Genomic DNA, 22,318 nt, shown 5'->3' on the forward strand with positions numbered 1-22,318 from the left:
CATCCTATTTCCTTATAGGAACAGAGACAGGTGCTACATGTATTTATTGGATTGGCATTTTAACAGCATACTCAAGAACTGTTCCGTTTTATAATGGTGCTGGTTTTCTATGGCCAAGTTCAATCTCCAGTGAACATCATGATTATTGCCACCAAGGTCCTTAGATGAATTTTAAAAATTATTGTCCAAGAATGGGAATGACCCCACTTTTCCTATCACCTAGCGATATGAATTGGAAGCACATTAGCTGCACTGCAACAAACTTGTTCCCTTGTATAACACAAAGTACACAGAGCTCCTCTGTATCTACGTTAGACATGCACATATACACACCTCTGCACATGTGTGGCACCAGACATGTGTAAATTATCCTGTGAGCTGGTGTGCTTCTTCCTGGCTAAGGAGTCCCCTGTGACAGGTGCGGCCACACCCCAGTTTTCTCTGTTGACAGGTAGAGCACCCTGAAAAAAATTACGCAAATCACACCGATCAGCAATAATTGTGTATAAATAAGAAGTGCAGATTACACACTACCTGGTTAGACTAGTCAGAAAACACAGGGTTTCTCACACCTTTTGAAACAGAATTAACTCTCTCTTATACATCATCAGACACATGCAAATATGTATTGAAAACAAACATTTCAAGTACCTCAGTGGTACTGTTTTCTGATTACCCACCTAGGCTACTGTGTACAGGCAGCAGTGATATTTGAGAGTTCAGCAATGTTAATAATAACCGGATATGTTTCTGGCCTACCATGTCTACTATTGTTTGGTCAAGTCAAAATTTCCAACATAAATTAAATTCTGATCTCCTCATGCATGTTGACAAAGAAGACATAATGCATCTAAGTACCACATTATTCAAAAAACAAAATTTACTCTACTGTGATTTAATGGAACGACAAACAACAGAAGTAATATAAGGTAAGAAGTATAGCAATCTCAAATTAAAGCCAAATTATCCAAAGAGCTGGGCCGGATACAGTTTTTTAATTAGGGCGCCCTTTTCCCAGACTCATTTGGGCTAAAATATTTTCAGACACTAAGAAACCTTAACTTATTGTCTTCTAAGCCAAATGCCAGAGTCAATATTACTTATAAATCTTTGTACAGTCAGTTTACATTAATATATGAACAAAGTTCTAAAAACATTTACGTGAACTTTCTCAGGAAATATTCTCCATAAGTTGGGCTTTTTTAAGGTATGCTGTAATTTGGATGCATGTGAAGGGTATCAAAGTATTCTTATATTTGGCCCTGACAGGTGGAAGAATTAACGGACCTGTGCCATGGTGGCTGTATGATGCTGAGCTGTGGCTCTCAGACGATCCACCCAGTGTTGTCTCTGCTTGGCATCCACGGCTACAAGAGAGGAGAAAAAAACACACAAAGAGATTTAACAAAAAGGGAAGTAACAAAATTTAGCCTTTCATTTCTCAACTTAGGTTACACAAAGCCATATACATGTCAAGAATGTAAGTGAATGAACACAATCATTTCAACATTTAGTCCTGATGAGAAATGATTTGGGATAAAAAAAGAAAAACAAAAAAGAAAAAAATTACCTCACACAATTCTTAAAATTAACAAAATTAATTTTACAACATATTCAGCAGGCCAAAACAGACGTGTGATAATCAGACGAAAAAATATATTCGAAAAAGACACAGCCATACACAGATATTATTCTCTAATTAGATAGTGACAAGATCTTGCCATAAAATAAACATAAATTATTATAGCCACAAATATGACTCTTTATCATATGCATAAAGATGGCAGAGCCATGACTTTGTATGCAATTAAACAGAGTTGTGTATTGTTACCATGGTAACAGACTTTGTGGGCAGTGGTCTTTGATATGCAAATCACAAACTGTATTTGACAATCCGTGTACTGTGGGTGGCGAATGCAATCCTCTGAAAGGCTGAGCAAATATTGAGCTATACTGTACAAAACTTCCTTGAAGGTGAAGTTTGAGCACCAACTCAATGGAGTGATCTTTGATATGCAAATTGCTACCCACAATATGCTATCTTGCATTTACAGGAGAACAGAGTTAGTCCACACAATGAAATGAAAAATGATAACAAATCTGGTAAAAGCACCAGAGGAATTTATGTTTTTTTTTTTATATTTAAAAATGTGTTACCTGTTATTTGCTCTGTGGAAACATGTAAATCTAACTCGCAGGAGAACTATCGGACGAGTAATTACAAACAAAATCACATGTCCATGGAAACAAGCAATTAGCGCAATATGAGTACATGTATGAACACCTCTAGCTCACCTCTCAATCTGTAGATCTCACTGTTTGCAGCATTCACTGTGAAGGTCTGGGAATCTTCATCAGATGGACAGATCACTGCTCCCTGAAACAAAAACAACATTCCTCACACATACAAGTAAACATATACAGTACATACAAGTGCAGACGTCTCCACAATGTGTCTCAACTTGCAACACAACAAAGGCACTCATGCACAACTTCCAAAACCACCCTAAAACGAAGTATATGACAGATGAAAGACCATAAAAAACTGTCCAGGAAAACTTTTTTTTACAATTTTTCTAACAGAAATTGAAATTGTGTTAAAACACCAAATTCTACTGTGGTCGGTTGTGACCCAGAAGGTATCCATTATGTCACATCCATACTTTTTGCCTGAAATAATTTGTTTCAAGGTCAAATCGGCGAATGCATTCATAGGTCTGTAAGTATGTACATCTTGAATGATGGAATGTAGCAGTCTAATGTGTGTTAAGTCGCAAAAATGTCACTGGTGGCACTGCGGTCAGAAAAGGCTACCCAAGCATAACATAATCCAATGCATTTTACTACGTTAAACAAATTGTAAAAATAATAAATCCAGGCATTTTTCTGGACAGTTTCCAGTGGTCTTTCATCAGATACATACTTGATATTTGTGTTTTCTTTGCCTTTAAAAAATCCTACAAGAAATCCTGGGTAGTTCCTACTCATGCCATGTATTCATTCACATCAACACCTTGAGCCCACGAGAAGTACTTCATTTTTGTTTCAACAGGGAAAAATAATACGCCTCAAACAGTACTGTAAGGGAATTCCGTGTCAGTAACACACAGTTGGTTGTTTCACAGTAAAATGCATCTGTTTTATTGTTTAATAACAGAAATTACGAAATTTTACAGAATTAACATGTGACAAACTGTATATAAGTTCAGAGTTCACCTGAACAGCTGCATCAGTAATGTATATCATGTTTGTACGCTAATGTATGGATTGGATGCATGTGTGATGGACAGATGACCAAACACCCACTGGTCCTGAAGTCCCACTGTCTGCTATTCTTAAGAACTTAGGATGAGAACACGCACAACACTCTGATACATGCCATGTGCAAAACGTGTCCAGTCTACTTTATTTATTTGTTCGATTGGTGTTTTACAGCATACTCAAGAATATTTCACTTATACACAGGTGGCCAGCACTATGGTGGAAGGAAACCGGGCAAAGCCTGAGAGAAAGTCACAACTATCTGAAAGCTGCTGGCTGACATTCCCATGTATGGTCAGAGAGGAAGCCAGCAGAGAGTCAACTTACCGCCAGGTGCACTGAAGCTCTTGCTCTTTGTTTCTTGTGTTCTTCTTTCTGCAGTGAAAAAAGTAGGTTCTTACCATATCTCATATTATACATAACTTTATTAACACGTTATATTCCATATTTATGGAAATAAAATATTTAGATATTTACACCATAATAGCAAATAAGAGTGAACTATTAGCTTTGTTAACAGCATAGGGGCCAGCTGCAAGGTTTATGTTCCATAAGACATCTCCTGATGAAAAGCTGCAGCTGAGCCAGTAGACATCGATTTTATTTATTTATTTGATTGAATATATCAAGAATATTTCACTTATATAACGGTGGCCAGCATTATGGTGAATGGAAACCGGGCAGAGCCCAGGGGAATCCCACGACCATCCGCAGGTTGCTGCCACACCTTCCCATGTACAGCCGGAGGAAGCCAGCATGAGCTGGACTTGAACTCACAATGACTGCATTGGTGAGAGGCTTCATAACATGTACAGGGGCTGCTTGCTCTGTTTTTATAGTGGTACTGAATACTATTTTGGTCAACATTTCTGATGGGTTGTAGAACTTCTTCAAAAACCATTGATACTTCTCATGACTAACCATTTGAATCTACAGTGACATATATTTCTTATGATACCAAAATGAAATCTTTTAATCTATATAAATTTATCAGCACAAAATTACCTGTACATGTATAATATTTTTTGCCTTAATATTAAGACCAACCTCAAAGTACTCGAGCATGCCGGACTCAGGATCAAGCACAAACCAGCGGTACTGCCACCCCTTCATCACATTGGTGTATTTGTACAGCTGACCCTCCAGGGGCTTCCTATGAACACACAGAATTCATATTAACTGTCATTATTAGAACAAGCTTAATACAGTGACATAATTCACACTTCTAGCTATAGCTATATTGCTCACCTGTCTAGACAAGACCTATATAGTATATTTGGTCAGTATTACGATTAGTTTTCTGAAGGTCATATCCAGAGTTAAATCAAACTGAAATCACTGTCTTTCACATAAAGGTTACTATGCAAAAATAAACTTTCAGAAGCATATGAAGACATTAAGATATTACTTTTGATGTCAACATTTACGTTTTCTGATAAGAAATTATAATGAAACTTCACAAAAAAGGCCTCACTTGCCAAATACGGTGGATGTCAATCAATAAGAATCAACGCTAATGTCTCACTTGAAAGATGCTAAAGTTTAGGTGAAGTACAGCATTTTATTTAAAATGGGTAATTAAGTTTGAAACTTTACTCTTGAATCACTGAATTACTAAATACAGTAATAATACACAATTCACAGCTTCATACTGTGATGACAAATAACTCCCATCAAAAAACAAGGAAAAAGACTGACATTAAGCTGTTTCAGAATCATACTGTTATCATGTTATGTGATTTCCCTTTTAGATATTACGTTATTATGTAAGACAACTAAGATACACAGAATTCACAAATGACACTGTTATTTCCCTTTTAGATAGACTAGGATATACACAGAATACACAAATGACACAGTGAGATATCAGTGTTATTTCCCTTTGAGATAGACTAGGATGTACACGGAATACACAAATGACACTGTTATTTCCCTTTTAGATAGACTAGGATATACACAGAATACACATATGACACAGTGAGATATCAGTGTTATTTCCCTTTGAGATAGACTAGGATATACACGGAATACACAAATGACACTGTTATTTCCCTTTTAGATAGACTAGGATATACACAGAATACACAAATGACACAGTGAGATATCAGTGTTATTTCCCTTTGAGATAGACTAGGATATACACGGAATACACAAATGACACTGTTATTTCCCTTTTAGATAGACTAGGATATACACAGAAAACACAAATGACACAGTGAGATATCAGTGTTATTTCCCTTTGAGATAGACTAGGATGTACACGGAATACACAAATGACACTGTTATTTCCCTTTTAGATAGACTAGGATATACACAGAATACACAAATGACACAGTGAGATATCAGTGTTATTTCCCTTTGAGATAGACTAGGATGTACACGGGATACACAAATGACACTTATTTCCCTTTTAGATAGACTAGGATATACGCAAAATACACAATGACTGAGATATGAGACATAAATGACACTTATTTCACAGGAGATGAGTTTGTACTCAGCTTACACGGCATGTCCTTTAACACATCTTCAGAGGTTCATTTTGAGTTTTGAGCAGATTTGTGAATAATACTTCACCACTGTCTTAGAAAACTTAAAACCTGCGTGATTTGTTCATGTATCTAGATTCATACTAGCCAGGCTCTTGATAAAATACCCTAATTCCTCAACCTTTTCGCATATGAAAGAGCAATTTTCAGTGCAAGATTTTGGAGGCAAAACTACATTGGTTAGTCTGGCCAGTTTCAGGGCTTCACAAAAAGTATAATTTTATCAATCAACATAGAGTAATGCCTTCAGAATATGCTTAAATACACGTCTTGCAACCATGAGAAAAGGTTGAAGAATTACAGTATATGAGAAAAACGTGTGTACATCTAACTACATGTATAGTCTACCTAGATTTTGTTTCAGGAGTGAGAAAGCAAGGGAGAGTGAGAAAGCAGAGGAGAGTGAGAAAGCAGAGGAGAGTGAGAAAGCACGGGAGAGTGACAGCATGCCTCAAACTCACTGGGCTGCATTAGGCCAATCACATTTGATTCCTCGTTTCCTATTACTATCCACATATCATTTTTTATTGTTCATCAACATCATAGTGATAAAAATGAGGGGAAAACAGTCTGTTTGGAGACACCATAGAATTGTTTCCATACATCATAATACATATTTACTTTTACCAACCTCTTTATGATAAAACATTTATAATGGCTGGTTCCAGCATAGGATGTCATTTATAACGATGCACAATTCATACAACATGATGTAGCTTCCTCATCATCCACATTAATATATCTGCAGATTTTGACATCAATACAATGGAATCAAGAATATCTTTGAAATTATACTGACAACTTTCACCTGTGCTGTTAAAAAGGTCAGACAAGTATACATATAGCTAGTATAACTAAATCCTGATGAAAGCACTTTAAAATATTTCTGCACAGACCACAGTAATATAACCTAAACTTTCAATCAAAAAGTGCTTTTTTTTAGGAAAACAAAAAACATCATATGAAGTACCATACTAGTTTTGGAGCTGAAATTTAAAATGTCAGTACAGTGGAATAACATTCAACCCTCCACACAAACCTCAAAACACCTTCCTAACATCAACAGAACTCCCAAAATTAGTAGAAAAAATTTAGGTCATACAACGTAAGTTAGAAATGAAAAGAAGAGCAGAAATTAAACTCTAAGTATGTACAATGTGCAAAGTGAGATGCCACAAATGCAGTTTTCAAATTCACATAACTCTTTATATTGACAGGTGTCAGATTCCGATCTTCACATATTTGTACATATGGAATATGACACCAACAAGAGTTCAGGTGTACCTAGTAAATGGCCAGTTATGTATATTCCCATCTGCTGGTATGTAGTAGACACATACTGTACACAGGCTATTCAGAGAAACAAACATGCTATTCTTGAGACCGATAACGTGCCCACAAATTAGAGGGGCTCTGAAAACCTCCATATTAGAGAGAGAAATCCCCCACACTATAGATGTGAAATATCCAGCATTTAAGCACACTTAAACAATTAAGGATTGACTGTAATATTTTTTAGGTTTTTTGACGTATAAACTATAAAATCACGTGCAAAGTGTATGAATCTGCTCTCTCCTAAAGACCGGCCTACTTGTATAAAAAAGAGTGTACTGAAACTCATTAGATCGATAAACATGTAAAATACAAGCATGTATGTACCCTAGTTGAGTGGGTCACAAAGCCGTCTTTATTCAATGTTCATGTTTATTGTACCAATAGCAGTAGTTAGTTTGTTTTTTAAATGAGAAATGTTATCATGGCAGCATGTGACAAAATCGCTATACCATGTCACTTTCCTTATATGGACAACCACATACATGCATGTATGTACCCTTGTTCAGTGTGTCAAGAAATGGCTTTTGATTGTATTCAATGTTCGTGTTCCTTGTACAAATAGCAGTGTTCAGTTTTCAGCAACATGTGTTCACAATAGATGCACAGAGAATGCTAGAACAACATACTATACATACATCACCTACATATACGTATATCAGTATACATTTATAGTATATGCTAAACTTAGACTTGGTAAATCTGAAAACTTATCTCTCAGCAAATAATTAAATAAAGAGGGAGACCTAGCAAAGTCCACTGGGAGTATGGTGTGTCTAGCCACATGATATAGAACCAGCATCGTCAACCAGGTTAGAGGTGATGACTACAGCGTTATACAGTGTGCCACAGAGGACTAGCAAAGCCACACACACATGTACATTCACACATATGAACCCATATACATGTACATGTACTGATAAATGAATCGATCCATTTATTACCTCAGCAATGGACCAAATATGCCAAATATTGGATTAATCTGCTAAGAGCCAACACCTTGGAGTGAAATGTTCCTAGTGACATGTGGTATGATGCCCTTGGCTACATAATACTGTTCCCAATCAAAGGTAGCCTGACATCGACATGTATACTCTCATAGTTGGAAATGCAATTTTCACATAGCTGTGGGAATGCAATTTTCACATAGGTGAGGGAATGCAATTTTCACATAGCTATGGAATGCAATTTCACAGAGCTGTGGGAATGCAATTTTCACATAGATGTGGGAATGCAATTTTCATGTAGCTGTGGGAAAGGAATTTTCACATAGGTGAGGGAATGCAATTTTCGCATAGTTGAGGGAATGCAATTTCACATAGCTGTGGGAATGCAATTTTCACGTAGCTGTGGGAATGCAATTTTCAAGTAGCTGTGGGAAAGGAATTTTCACATAGGTATGGGAATGCAATTTCACATAGCTGTGGGAATGCACTTTTCACATAGCTGTGGGAATGCAATTTTCATGTAGCTTGAACATCAAGTGTCTGACTGTTTTGGCATGCTTTTATTACACTGTATGAGTAAAATACAACTTAAGGCCAGATATTTTAAAGGCAACATAACTTTTAATACATACATGTTATAAAAGTCTGAATTTCAACACAAAAATGCTATGGCCTATAAAACTACAAGTACATAAAAAAAAAAAAATTGCCTGCAAAATATTATTTTTAGAGATAAATAAAGGCCATGAATATTACTCCTGGTATTAAAGTTGACATCTTTCCAGTATGACATCACCGTGCCTTGCAAACAAACCTCAACACCTCCATTTCAGACAATCAATACAACTCTCAGAATCAGGCAAAATGTGCTGCTTAGTCATGGGTGAAATTTTAGCTCATTTACCTTTGTTTCAGCTTACAATTTATTCTCAACTTCAATTGTCTTGCATCGTTCATCTTCTCAGCAAATTATTATGTAAGGTTTTAAGATATCAGCATGTTTGTGCCATGCCACTGTGGAAATACAGCTGTTAATTAAAGACCAACAACTGTGATAAATCATTCATTCATTCATTCAAATCATTAAATTAAAATATTTGGGGCATTCATAATAAATGTCTGTTTGTCAGCTTGGGCTCAGCTATTCTGACAAAATTAACATGGGGAGACATGGGTGAAAATAGGAGAAAATTTGAAATGAGACAACCTGGTTTCAAATCTTGGCTAAATCTATGCGCACACTGTACATGCATTATGCTTTCCACATGCTAACTGGGTAATGTTTACTTTCTAAACTGCAAGTTGGGAGCACTGCCTGAAACGTGTTGGATCAAATCCGATGATTTATGGACTTCCAATACGCTTTGACCTGTGTAAGTTCTCATATACAGCATATGTACATGTATCAATCTTTCATATTTACTTGTATCTTTAATACCTTACACAAATATAGAGCTATCAGTATATGCTATTTCACACTTTTCAAATATACATGCATTATACATACCTGCAGGTTTATACCATACTAACTTCTAAACAAGGAGTTACACCTAAGACGTTCACACCCAAGAAGTTAAGCATGACTGGTTGACCCGTATCAGTATAATGGCTCGGGCAGGATGGCTAACTTGCCTTCGGTAAGGCGTCTCAGTGAAGCAGCACTAGATAAAAGAGCGGTGGAAATCTTTCTTGCAACAAGGAGGCACATTACATGCACTCAAAGGATTCCATCGTTGTCATATGACTAAAAAATTGTCAAGTACGACATTAAACCCCAAGCATTTACTCATCCACTCTAAACAACCCTAAAAACACCTTTCTAAGATCACTACAACTCTTCAAGACTCATGCAAAATGACTAACTTCTGATAGTAACAGATGAAATCTTAGGTCAAATCCAGTATTTCACGCAATGTCCTTTTATTTTGATTGTCTTAATTTGACATTTGTTTCATCATAACTAACTGTATTTCGCCTAAAATTTGGTACATGGGTACGTCAAAATGCACTTTCAGAAGCAAACGAAGGCCTTAAAATTGATACTATTGTTGTTCAAAGCTACCACTTTCTAAGCAAACTTCTTACATGTAAGAGCATGGTCCTATATGGCACGGATGTATCAATCAGAATCCAGTCAATTCATTTGAAAACCGTTACACTTCAGTGAAATACAGTACATGTATTTACCACCATTCATTATTTCTGCACATCCACCTACATGTAGAAAGCCAGAGGGATATACTAACTATACATGTACATGTACACAGAAATGTGATTTATATGTATAAACATTTTATGATCTCTTTCCACAACAAAGGGGGTTAATGTTCGACACACAAATATAACATCCAGGCAGGAATCCGCATAACAACTACCACTACATGTGCTTGTCTGTACTCGATCTACTTATCATCACCATGACGATGGGTCACCATACAAAGCAGGATTATCTATCTGAATAACCTGATTAGTCCATGAATACATGTAAGTCTAGAAATTAGTCCATCAATTACATACATGCATGGATGTCCCGTATGACTGGTAGTGCTGGTAGTATAACCAGAAAAAAACCCACTCCACATGCTGTGAACATCACCCTTTCACATTAGTCATAATGATGCCAAACATATGAAAGTACATCTAAGTATGTATGACAAATGTGTGAAACAGACAGGACACAGCTATATGTAGAGTCGTATTTTTGCTTCTACAAAACGTGACTTTCCTTGTATAATACAGAGCATACAGGGTTTAACATACATGTGCAGTAGGTTACAACAGCACTTGTTAGGGCTACACTGATAACATATTTATTTTTATTTAGGCGACACCAATTTTATTTTGTGTTTTATGAGCAAGCAGATGTTCAAAAATCAAAAAACCTTTTTATTGTTCCTGATTTTAATGTTTCACATTTTTTCCTACTTTTCAAGGCTTTTTGATCACATACACGAAACTATGCCTAAAACAATAGGTACAACTACTGGGAAAGTCTACATTTCACACAAAAAAGACGACTTTTTCAGTCTTATTTTTATTGGAAAAAGATTCATTCATTCTGCCATAAAACAAAAATTTAAATTGGTGTGGCCTTACATGAAACTGATTGTTGGTGAACATCATATATATGTACTCAGCTTCACTGATACATGTACAGCCGCAGTCAGTTTTATAGTTGGAGAAATTCTAAGTAACATGAGAAAACTGCTAAAATGGAATCCAAAATGTAAACATAAATGTATGTATGTATGTATGTATGTATGTATGTATGCATGTAATAAATATATACAATTATTATGCTTTCAATAACATGCAAATGCTTCAGGAGGAAAATGAACAAATTAGACTTTAACATAGTTTGAAATGTTTAAATGTTAAATACAGTACATGTAAAACAAACGGGATTTAAGAAATTTGGTTCAGTCATCAACTGTGCTAACGAAAGATACATGTACCAATGGAAAAAAAAAAATGAACGAAATACATGCTTGTCAAAACTTAACCGAGCCAATGTACATGTACAACTAAAGGTGCAGACTTGTGGAATTCCTATGCTTGAAACACTGACTTAACTCCCAAGCAGAGCTACATGTAGCAAACATGCATGTTAAAATCAGCACAATATATATTTTATAAACAAGTATGATCAAGCAGAGAGATCTAAGGCAAACTGGAAATGACAGGTCACCTGAAGTGTTGTGGAATAACCCTAGAGCGACTGCCATCAGTCTGAAGCCTGCGACATTGGGTACATCTTCATCCAAAGATGAAATAGAAACAAGAGCAAAATTTCAACGTAAAAGAAACATGAACGTCTCTAAAGCAATTACACATGTAGGTATACATAAAGAGTAATTAATGATAAAAGTCTAATATACATGTATAGCCGAGAATTTAACAAGCAAACTTTTTTTAACTATGGGTATAAACAAGTCAAGTTACATGCAAAATTTTAGTTATAGGTTAAAAAGAAAAATGACAAATATCAACAATTATGTGCATGGATGACAAATAACGTCTAATACCCTATGCAAATATCTGCAAAGGGCTATATGTCAATAAATGTATTGTAACATGACAACATGAAAATAGGATGTTCATAGAATTAATGTTTGGACACATTATTAACATTGGCTTTGAACTGCCCATAGGAGTAGACAACAAACAGGAATTACTGACAAAAAACATCATAAAAGACAACTGACGTTGAAGTTTACAGAATAAAGATCAAGGTATAAAATATTAAAGAGATATTAAAGGGACTTTTGCTATGTATACAGTCAATGAGAGATTGTAATGACAAAATGATAATACATGCGCTAATATTTACTTATTTATTTGATTGGTGTGTCATGCCGGACTCCAAAATATGGTGGGAGTAAACCGGGCAGAGCCAGAAACTGGGCAGAACTTCTAGTGTACTGCCAGAGAGGAAGCCAGCATGAGCTGGAATTGAACTCACAGCGAAAGCATTTATGAGAAGTTCCTGGGTTATGGTGTGCTACCCGCCTTGGGCACTGAGGACTCCCCCGTCTCCACCCCACTCCTAATCACCACACACACCAGGCCACAATTAGTTAGAATACGAATGATGAAATACACATTTATCACAAATAAAATGCATACAATAGATACATAAAAATATTAATCTTTTATATCATTCAAAAATAAATATGCACTGAAATGTATGTCTACACTCATGTAGATGAAAGTCATGGTTAGTCAGATTAATGGTTATATGTATACCAGGGCCCATCCCTACATGCATTCATACACATATATAGACAGTAGGACTTGACCACTGACACACCTAGGTCACCAGTTACATAGCATGATGCCACAGACCCTGATGAGACAGATGGTTAGACAAGGTTTACATAGCTAGGATGCACGGGATCAGCTTCCTCGACTTACTAACCTGATCGCTGCCAGTGAAGGCGGAATTTAATCATAATAATATGTGTATAGTAACATGAAAGTAAAGGCATAAATGACCAATCCGAAAAAAACATTATACAAAATACTATGTACACTCTAGGTGTACAAACATACACGAATACATAAACGGTCATAAAATGCAAGTCAGAATCATGGCAAAAGTCATAGGCCTACATGAACATGTACTTTTGAGGCAACTGCCCTGTCCGGCTCGATATAAAAATTATACTTTTTGTACAAACCTGAACTTAACACTGCCAATGAAAGCTGTTCCACTTTATGAAATGGCACAAAAATATGAACACATATGGACAAAACATGCATCAATTTCCATACATGATATGTACACTACACTGTATAAAAATGCTAATCACTGTCAAAACATTATTTCTAGAAGATAAAGTTACCAAGAGAAGAGTGGCAGATCAACTCTTCAAAACTCACTGCACTGTACTTTAGTTCGAGATCATCTATAAAACTATACATGAAAAATGATATGGAGGGTGATGGTGAAGGTGCAAGTGGGTGATAAGTCAAAGGTTGATCTATACCTTCATGTAAAAGACATGATTTAATGTATTAGGCAATTGAACCTATCAGGCCAACATACATGTACACGATGCAAGGAAATCCTACTCTTAATTTTAAAAATGAACATCACCTTCATAAATTAGAGAGAAAAGCAGTGGACTGATTTGCTGTCATAATTACCTTTATCTAACTTTATGTTGCAATTTTAACATCAACACACATGTACATGAAACCAGGTAACAGGCCATGTTCCGTTTGAAACTAAAACACCTGTGTTCCACAGCTTTAAACATGTTGAGTTGCACTACATGTGCATGTATACAAATGTGCAAGTCAGGCAATACTTGGCGAAGAACTGGTAACTCTGTACTTTTAAAAATTGAGCCTCAACTGCTGACGCTCTAATCAGAAAGTGATTTCACTTACATGTACGTGGTTATCCAGGGAAAATCAACTGAACAGTCATCAAAGATGAATAACCTTCCTAATGAAAGAAACTCCTCAGGGAGACTTAGACTACATGTACATGTATGCTGGAACACATACCCTAATATTTTTAAAATTTGGGACAGGTATCAGTAGTGTAGAAAGCAAAATATTACATTTCTTTACCAGCCTTTTGGAAAAGTAAACATATGAGTATTTCGTTCATTAGATGGTCTAATCATGTGAGAAAAAATCAACTTCTGCTAGAATTACATATATATTGGCTAAAATGAGATGACCAGGTGTCCCTTATTTCAGACGAAATAAGGTAGCTACTCTGAACTGCCAATGCGTTCCATCACAGATGATTTTGATAAAAGGAGGAATACATACAACACGCACAAAAAATGTGAGAAAGAGAGAGAGAGAGAGAGAAAAAGAGAGAAAGAGAAAGAGAGAGAGAGAGAGAGAAAGAAAGAAAGAGAAAGAGAGAGAGAGAGAGAGAGAAAGAGAAAAGAGACTTTAACGCTAATTAATACAATTACTCAATCTTTTCTTTCCTTATATGTATTATTATAACCCCCATGACATTGAGCTCATTCCTATAAACTTGGGTATGTTAAGTTCATATGTATCCAGTACATGCAGACAGGAGTACCATAATCCCATTACATCTATAATTTCACCTGTGTCTCTGCATTACACATACACATGGACATGTTATTTATTTCACACAAGATATTAAGGTGTACACAACCAAATCCAGATCTGAACTCTGAAAGGACCTTCATAATACATGTTCAGAATACATGTACTAAGAATAAAGCTACATATATACGTGTACATGTATTCAAATAATTCAAAACATTTTCCCTGAGCAGTCATACGCTAGCACACCTCAGGGCCATATCTAGCAAAACATTAAAGGTTCTGATCCCTTTATGATGGCATTGTGACTTTGCATGAGGAAATTTAAAGAATGCAACTTCAAATGATGCTTTCTAAGAGACTTTTTGCTGTGAAAGAAAGGAATTTGTATGAAAACTGAACATTTTATTGGTAAACCATCATATTTTCATTTAATTTACTTGTTGGTTTTAATACAGCTTGTTTAGTTTGGGCAACCAACAGTTTGGGAGCCCAAACATTTTCCAGAACCAAAGTGAATCTAGATATAGCCCTGCACCTACACCTACCCTGAACATGTTGAATAGCAATCTTTCTGAAATGTAGCTTTATGTTCATCGTCTTACATCTAGCATGTATATGTTTGCACATGACAAAGTTTATCTTTATATGAGTGGCTTTATTTGATTATATTCAAGTAACTGTAAATCTTCAACCACCACAGCACTTCTTTCAGTGGAATTTAAACATAGTTAGGAGATTTATACAATGGCAACCAGCATTATGGGAGAAGGAAACCGGACAGAGCCCAGATGAGAGACTACTGTGCTATTGTGCTGTATGCTTGGGGTTTAACGCCGCACATAACAATTTTTCAGTCATATGACAATGAGGAGTCCATGCCGCCAAAAAGTGCTGCTGTCACTGAAGCATCATTCCGAAGACACCAGACATGACATCCCACCCAGTCACATTATACTGACACCGGGCCAACCACTCCTATTTCCTTGCTCTAACCTCTCAGTGCTGAGCGCCAAGTGAGGTAGAAGCAAGTCTTTGGTATGACCGGGATCTCCCGACTTTGAGGCGGACACCGAAGAGGTTATACATCATTTTATAATACATGTAGATTGTCTATATGAACACAATATATGTCTGTAAAGTAACACTTTATTACATGTCTTTCCATATTCATCTTACTTGTTATATATGCCACAAACTATGGGTATACTAACTACCAGTTCCTCAAAAATTGTACGTGGTTCTAATTCCCAGAACATAAAATCTCTTTTGTGCATATCTTTGTACAATACACACAAATTATTGGTTTAATAGAAATTCAATATAAAGCTTATCAGAATGCTTACACACAATTGCACAATACTTTTAATGGCGCGGATATAAACAACACAATAGAGATTGTGATGAAACTGATCTGCGAAATTGGCTACATCCTTGTACGACTCAATGCTCCTACTAGTACAGTTAAGCAATGGTAGCCACCAGAAAATCAATTGACCAAACACCAACAGCAGCCACTGCCTGAGCGGCTAGCAAAAACATGGCAAATCATTTATTTATCTCTCTGATTGGTTTATGACACCATGCTATGATTGCTTCCTCCCAAACAGTTGCCATAATGACCGTGGAGGTGTAACGATCGAGGTGAAGGCAGAACAACTGATAACATTCACATGTACAGTGCATCGAGTATAAGGCACATATATATACAAGGGAAGACACCAGTGTTCAAGCTCTTCAGGGCCATGGCCTTAGCAAAAATTTAAGCCAGCCAACATGATTATTTTAGATCCGAAATATATCAGATTCGTTCTGCATCATTATCATCCAGAATGGCAGTGAGTGAAATACAGTACATAATCATGAAATTATGAATTATATAATCATTTAGATCTGCACACCATACTGGTGGAAGACAAGGTGTTTTCAATTAATATCAGGCCAAGATTGGACCTCACACCCTCAAGTGCATTTTAACCATTCGGCCATGATTTGCTCCTTACCTCTGCAAAACAGCAAGTTCATAGCACACGATATAACAGTATTATACTACTATATCATATCCCACACACGTCACCCAACATATACTGTGCAGGCATTCTGCCAAGGCTTGCAGACAGGATGTTGATGTCTGTATGTGCAATTTTGTTTTGGTAATAAATACATGTAAATGCTAGGCTTCAATAACATTAGACATATACCACTATTAAAATTATTCACACATAAATGGAACACTTCCATTGTAAATTCAATACAGAGATGATGAGCATCACTAAGCCCATCAATAATAATACCAGCATATCTCCTAGTTATTATTGAGATTTTGACAATTAAATTCTTATATATTTTTCTCACAATGTTAATTTCTTTAAAATCCCTCTCTTTTTCATTAACCAGAATAAAGAAAAAAAAAAATAATCCCTGCCTGACCAACCCTATTTTTTTTTCATTACACCTACATGAAGGTAAGAAGTTTTAAAGGATGCCCTTATCACAAATCTACATGAAGAACATCTTCAACTATGACACAAGTACACATGTATGTAGTTCATGTAGGAGGACAGTACACTGAATTAACAAAGCTGGAATTACAACAATGGTTTATTTGAACATGAACAACAAACAAGCCCATGTCTTACAAGCTAAATAACAAAGCAAAGAAGACACTTACCTCATCGTTCTTTCTTCCTGAACTTCAAATTCCTACGAATAACAAAAACAATACACATGTGAGGCGTCTTGTTAGTAAAATGTGATGAAAAGTTCATCAGTTGAACTACATGCAGATGTTCACATATCACAACACATCTTCAAGGGAATGTCTGCCAGCAACATGCAGATAGTTTTGGGTTTCCCGGGCTCTACCTGGTTTCCTCCAACCATAACGCTTGCCGTCGTTGTATAAGTGAAATATTCTTGAGTACGGCGTAAAACACCATTCAAATAAATAAATAAAACAAAAAACCCTAATACATCTTCATTAAATATCCATCAAATTGTTTCTCAATTAGTAGATATCATAGTGAGACTCACAACCTCATAAACCTCACAAGTAAAAATAGCTCTGCTGGCCTGGCCAATATCTGTACCTTCGATATCTACATATACTCTGTACATGTATATGCCTGTTCTCCAGTTTGACCTGACAAGCACGATAGGAAATGTACAAGCAAGGTCACTGACCTACAGCATGAGATATACGAACCTTCATAATAAATGTATCAAATGCTGATATGCATTACATACCTGCGTAAGATTAAGTCGAATGCCACCAAATAATACATACATATAAACATATACTACTGCCATGTGTAGAGCAGACAGTCAAGCACATGTATGTGGCACGAATGCTGCGGAAAATATACTACTCCAAGATGAAATATTGATTATCACAGCTGATTAGTTCATGCTATCAAGGAGGGACAAGCTGTTGTGTTAATTAAGTAATTAATGTGATCACCACCCTGATCAACCCACACTTTTAATGTATTTGTACATGAAGAGATACAACTGTGGGCAAATATACATGTATACTTAGAAACCCTGATACTGGTGTTGGAATCTATTTTCAAACCATTCTGACAAAACGTTTCTAAATCTAATGGTATCCATGAAAATTCTGTTTTATACAGTATTTGTACTGTGTAAATCTTCAACCTTTTCAACCTTTAAAGTCCTATTTTCAGTGGAATGTTTGGACATAATTTATTATGTAAATGATGCTAAATATGACTTGTTTGTGCCAACTTCATGCGAACTTCATGAAACTGTGCAAATTATTTCATCCCATAGTTCTCTCAGAATGTTTCAAAATATTGGTTGCAGAGGTGGTTGAAAAGGCTGAAGAATTAGGGTAAGTAGATGTACACGTAGACTTTACAAAATAAAGCTCAAGTAAATTAAAGTAACAAGGTATGTTTATATTACAATAAGTTGGAAATTATATCCAAAAAAAAAAAAAAAATTCCATTTGGATTTACTGATATTACACAGCATCTTTTTGAAGTCGCAAAAAGACTGCTGCCAAATGATTCGGGATATAAGCAGAGATTGGATGTGACACCTGGGATTAATGGCTACACTGAAAGCTTGGACTATATATAATAGTCTCAGACTGAAGCATTATCAGGCTACATGTGTACACACGTATGTGACTCGTAATACAAAAGTAGTGTAACTCGAAAAAACGAAGACTTCATTTTGACTCAATATTTCAGCATTTTACTTATGGTATAAAATGCTGAAACATTGAGTCAAAATGAAGCTTTCGTTTTTGGACTCAATATTTCAGCATTTTATTTATGCCATCATGGCATAAAATGCTGAAATACTGAGTCAAAATGAAGCTTTTGTTTCTCAGAGTTACACTACTTGTGTATTACATGAAACACATCAGTGGATCTACTGGATTTTGTACGTGACTACAAAATAAACCTGAGCTCTGGTAAACGATTCTTGAAAATTCCATCCTATTGTTATTCCTGTTAATTACATGTGCATGATGTACTTTTTAAATCAGCTCAAAACAGGAACAAATACAATGTAAATGTACCAAACTGTCAGCAATACAGTGCTTGAATACCTGTGGTTTAGACAAACACTGAAATTAGCACTGAGAGTTTTCCACAGCTGAACATGTAAGGTTCCCCTGGGGACAATGACCTAACTGTGTAGACATGTTACTGTGACAACGTCAAGCTATCTCTATAGAAACAATCCCTTAGACTTTTCAATACAGTTAATTTATCACATTTTGAAGCAATGATTTACAGCCATACTTTAAAAACTACGGTTTTTGATGATGACATAACCTTCCCTACTAGTGCAGTGTCTTTTTGTAATGATCATCACTGTCTAATTTGCACACCCAATATGCATTTATTAAATGCATTAACTTGTATTTGGCAATGCACATTTTGCTCACAATGAACATTACTTCAACACTTGAAACAGCATTTCCTTTGGTCCTATGTAATACACCACGAAAGTTTGAAGTTGATCACTTGTGGAGAAAATACAGACATACATTGATGTAGGTGTACAAAGAGAATTCTTCCTTTACAGTTAGATATCACAGTTTTATCACAACATATTTTGCAGAATAGCCTGATTATATGATTTTTTTCTGTTTGGAAATTATCCAATGAGGCAGTTAAACATCAGAAACTATTGAAATAAGAGTCCAATCAAACTTTTAATTTATTTGCACTATTGGTAACCTTACAGCCAAGGAGTAATAGGCCATAGAGTGAGTGAGTGAATGCGCGATATCAATGCATTAAAGAATCTGCTTTTTACACAGAACTGAGAGTGAGAAGTAGATAAATGACAAACACATGTGCGGAGCATCTGATTCTTTCCAGTGGGGAGGCAGCATATTTTTTTAAACTTGTGAGATGGCACTAGTGTGCACATGGACCTTGAGCCAGTGTTACATCAAAAATGGATTGTAATGCATCATCTATAATGTAGCAATGTATCAGTTTCTAATCATCATGACATCTTCATGAGCTGGGAGAGGAATATCTAATGTCAATAAAATGGTGTCAAGGTCCTGCTGCCCACTCAGTCAATGTACCCATTTCTGAGGTCTCTTCTTCAAAAGTGTAATAAATGTTAAGTCAGGTATACATGTAAATCTTAAAATCAGTCCTCCTTTAACATAAAACTAATGAGATTTCACTCCAAATTAACTTTAAAATACGGGACTCAATTCTAACACACTATTCAACAGCTGGGCCCTGAGCATTATCGAAGACATAGAGCAGAAGTTGTATTATGTCACCATTACACTGTTCTAACGACAGAAAGAGTATAGTGAGGGAAAAAATGTATCATACATGGAAATGGACCAGAATTAGGTAATGATGCATTATTTGGCAGAAAGCATTAGTATACTGATGACAGCACATGAAGCACAGCTCTAGGTAATCAAAGTAAGCTTATGGAACAGAACAGGCTATGATAGTATACATAATCACAGCCCTACAAAGTTAGTGTTAAGGCTATATAATATGAAGACAATCCACTGCAATGTCACTGTCAAGACAGAAACAGACCTACTGCACATCAAAAGTTTGTGTGCATAATGTACAAATATGTGGGCACATGTGACGTTTGGGTGCAGTCTTTCCGGTTACTTGACTGACATTTAAAACGACTTGGGAGAAGTACAAATGGGTTACCATAAATGACAGATACTGCAATGATTCTATCATTGACAAGAATCAAAAGACAGCCCGATCGATGGTCGCCAAAAGTGAAATTCCAACTTGTTGAGGCAGTGCTGAACTATCCTCACACTCCACACTGACGGACACAGACAACAACAACCACACGCCCCCTTCGTGACGGAACGATTCGTTAAAAACAACTCGTTGAACACGTCAGGTTGATGACTTTGACCTTAATCTTACTGCTCACCTTTGCGCGCTGCATGACCGCGATGACCTGCTGTCTCTCCCCGTCAGTAAGACCTGATAAGTCGGGGAAGATCAAAGTTCTGACCGTTGACGGCCATGTTTATCTTTCCGGACAACTTCCGTCGTGTGACGCCCCTACACGGCTAAACATGCAGCTGGCAAGGGAGGGAACCATGCAAAGCACTACGGTCGTGGCTATCTTTGTTGTAGGCTACTGAAAAAACAGGCAACATCACACTGTTGACAGATTAAATTGTAGCCATGGAACACACAGTGAGAAGATACATCTAGATGGATATGTTTGATTTCCTGGCAATACCGTATTATTTTATCGCTGGACATTTAACACCACTGGCATCATTTTGGTCACATCAATGTATCACGTACATCAGTTCCATAGAACTAGTTTATTTATCAATCATGAGTGCTGCCTCACTGAATTACCATGACTGGAATGCATGGTCATGACGAAGATATACATGCATACTGGCATTCTGTCACAATGAACATATTGTCACATACAGGCCCTTCATTTCCTTTGTATATATAGTGTGCTAGCGTTGTCGATTGGCTATTGTGTAATGCCGAACTCAGAAACTTTTAACATATGCGACTGCAGTCAGTTTTACGGCTGGAGGAAACTGAAGTAAACCAAATTCACCCTTGTGATGTAGGCTTACATGTCATGAAGTGTACACCTATTGGTGGAAGGTAAGTGATATTCGAATGAACTTCATGCAAGACTACATGAATCATGACACAATTAAGTATCACCATAGCCCCAAGTGCGAACACGCCTATCAATGATTGTCCTGTCAGTGGCTGAGACTGAACCGACACTTTGTGTAGTAGTGATGAAAAGATCGGCCTATACGAGAAAGATAGAAATGGAGCTTTTCTGACCTACTTCGTGATTTCACCTATCAGTAATATATTTTTTAAATAATTTTACAATTTTTCTGATAAACCATATTGCCTCTTGGCACTATTATTTAAGACTTTTTTTTATGCAAAAACTTACGAGAAATGCACCAAAGGCGATGCCAAATTTAATTAACATGGTTGTCATTTGCATTAAAATCAATTTAGCAATATTAAACAGTGAACAGTGGCTACACTAGACCGGAGACATCAGTGTTTCTAGTCCACAATCGTAAGTACCCTTAGCCTACAAACTCAACTCGTGTAAAGGAAGCCTGCATCTCTGTTGAATGTTCCACAAACAATACTGTGCAATGTGTGGAAACAGACTGCGCAATAGTGC

The 22,318-nt window shown here is 36.3% G+C and overlaps 1 protein-coding gene across 1 annotated transcript in view; it reads right to left on the minus strand.

The window, feature by feature from the left end:
- LOC135467466 (oxysterol-binding protein-related protein 11-like) overlaps positions 1 to 21,151 on the minus strand; it is a gene marked incomplete at its 5' end in the record, with an annotated part of 37,352 nt that extends 16,201 nt beyond the window's left edge. Inside the window, 8 exons of the mRNA XM_064745239.1 lie at positions 334 to 461; positions 1,288 to 1,367; positions 2,296 to 2,377; positions 3,589 to 3,636; positions 4,309 to 4,414; positions 11,778 to 11,843; positions 17,304 to 17,335; positions 21,056 to 21,151. Of these exons, the coding sequence (XP_064601309.1) occupies positions 334 to 461; positions 1,288 to 1,367; positions 2,296 to 2,377; positions 3,589 to 3,636; positions 4,309 to 4,414; positions 11,778 to 11,843; positions 17,304 to 17,335; positions 21,056 to 21,151 (638 nt within the window). The remainder of the gene's footprint in view (positions 1 to 333; positions 462 to 1,287; positions 1,368 to 2,295; positions 2,378 to 3,588; positions 3,637 to 4,308; positions 4,415 to 11,777; positions 11,844 to 17,303; positions 17,336 to 21,055) is intronic.
- Between the last annotated feature and the right edge of the window lie 1,167 nt (positions 21,152 to 22,318).

Source organism: Liolophura sinensis, chromosome 6, assembly GCF_032854445.1.
Source record: "Liolophura sinensis isolate JHLJ2023 chromosome 6, CUHK_Ljap_v2, whole genome shotgun sequence".
In the NCBI taxonomy this organism is placed as follows: domain Eukaryota; kingdom Metazoa; phylum Mollusca; class Polyplacophora; order Chitonida; family Chitonidae; genus Liolophura; species Liolophura sinensis.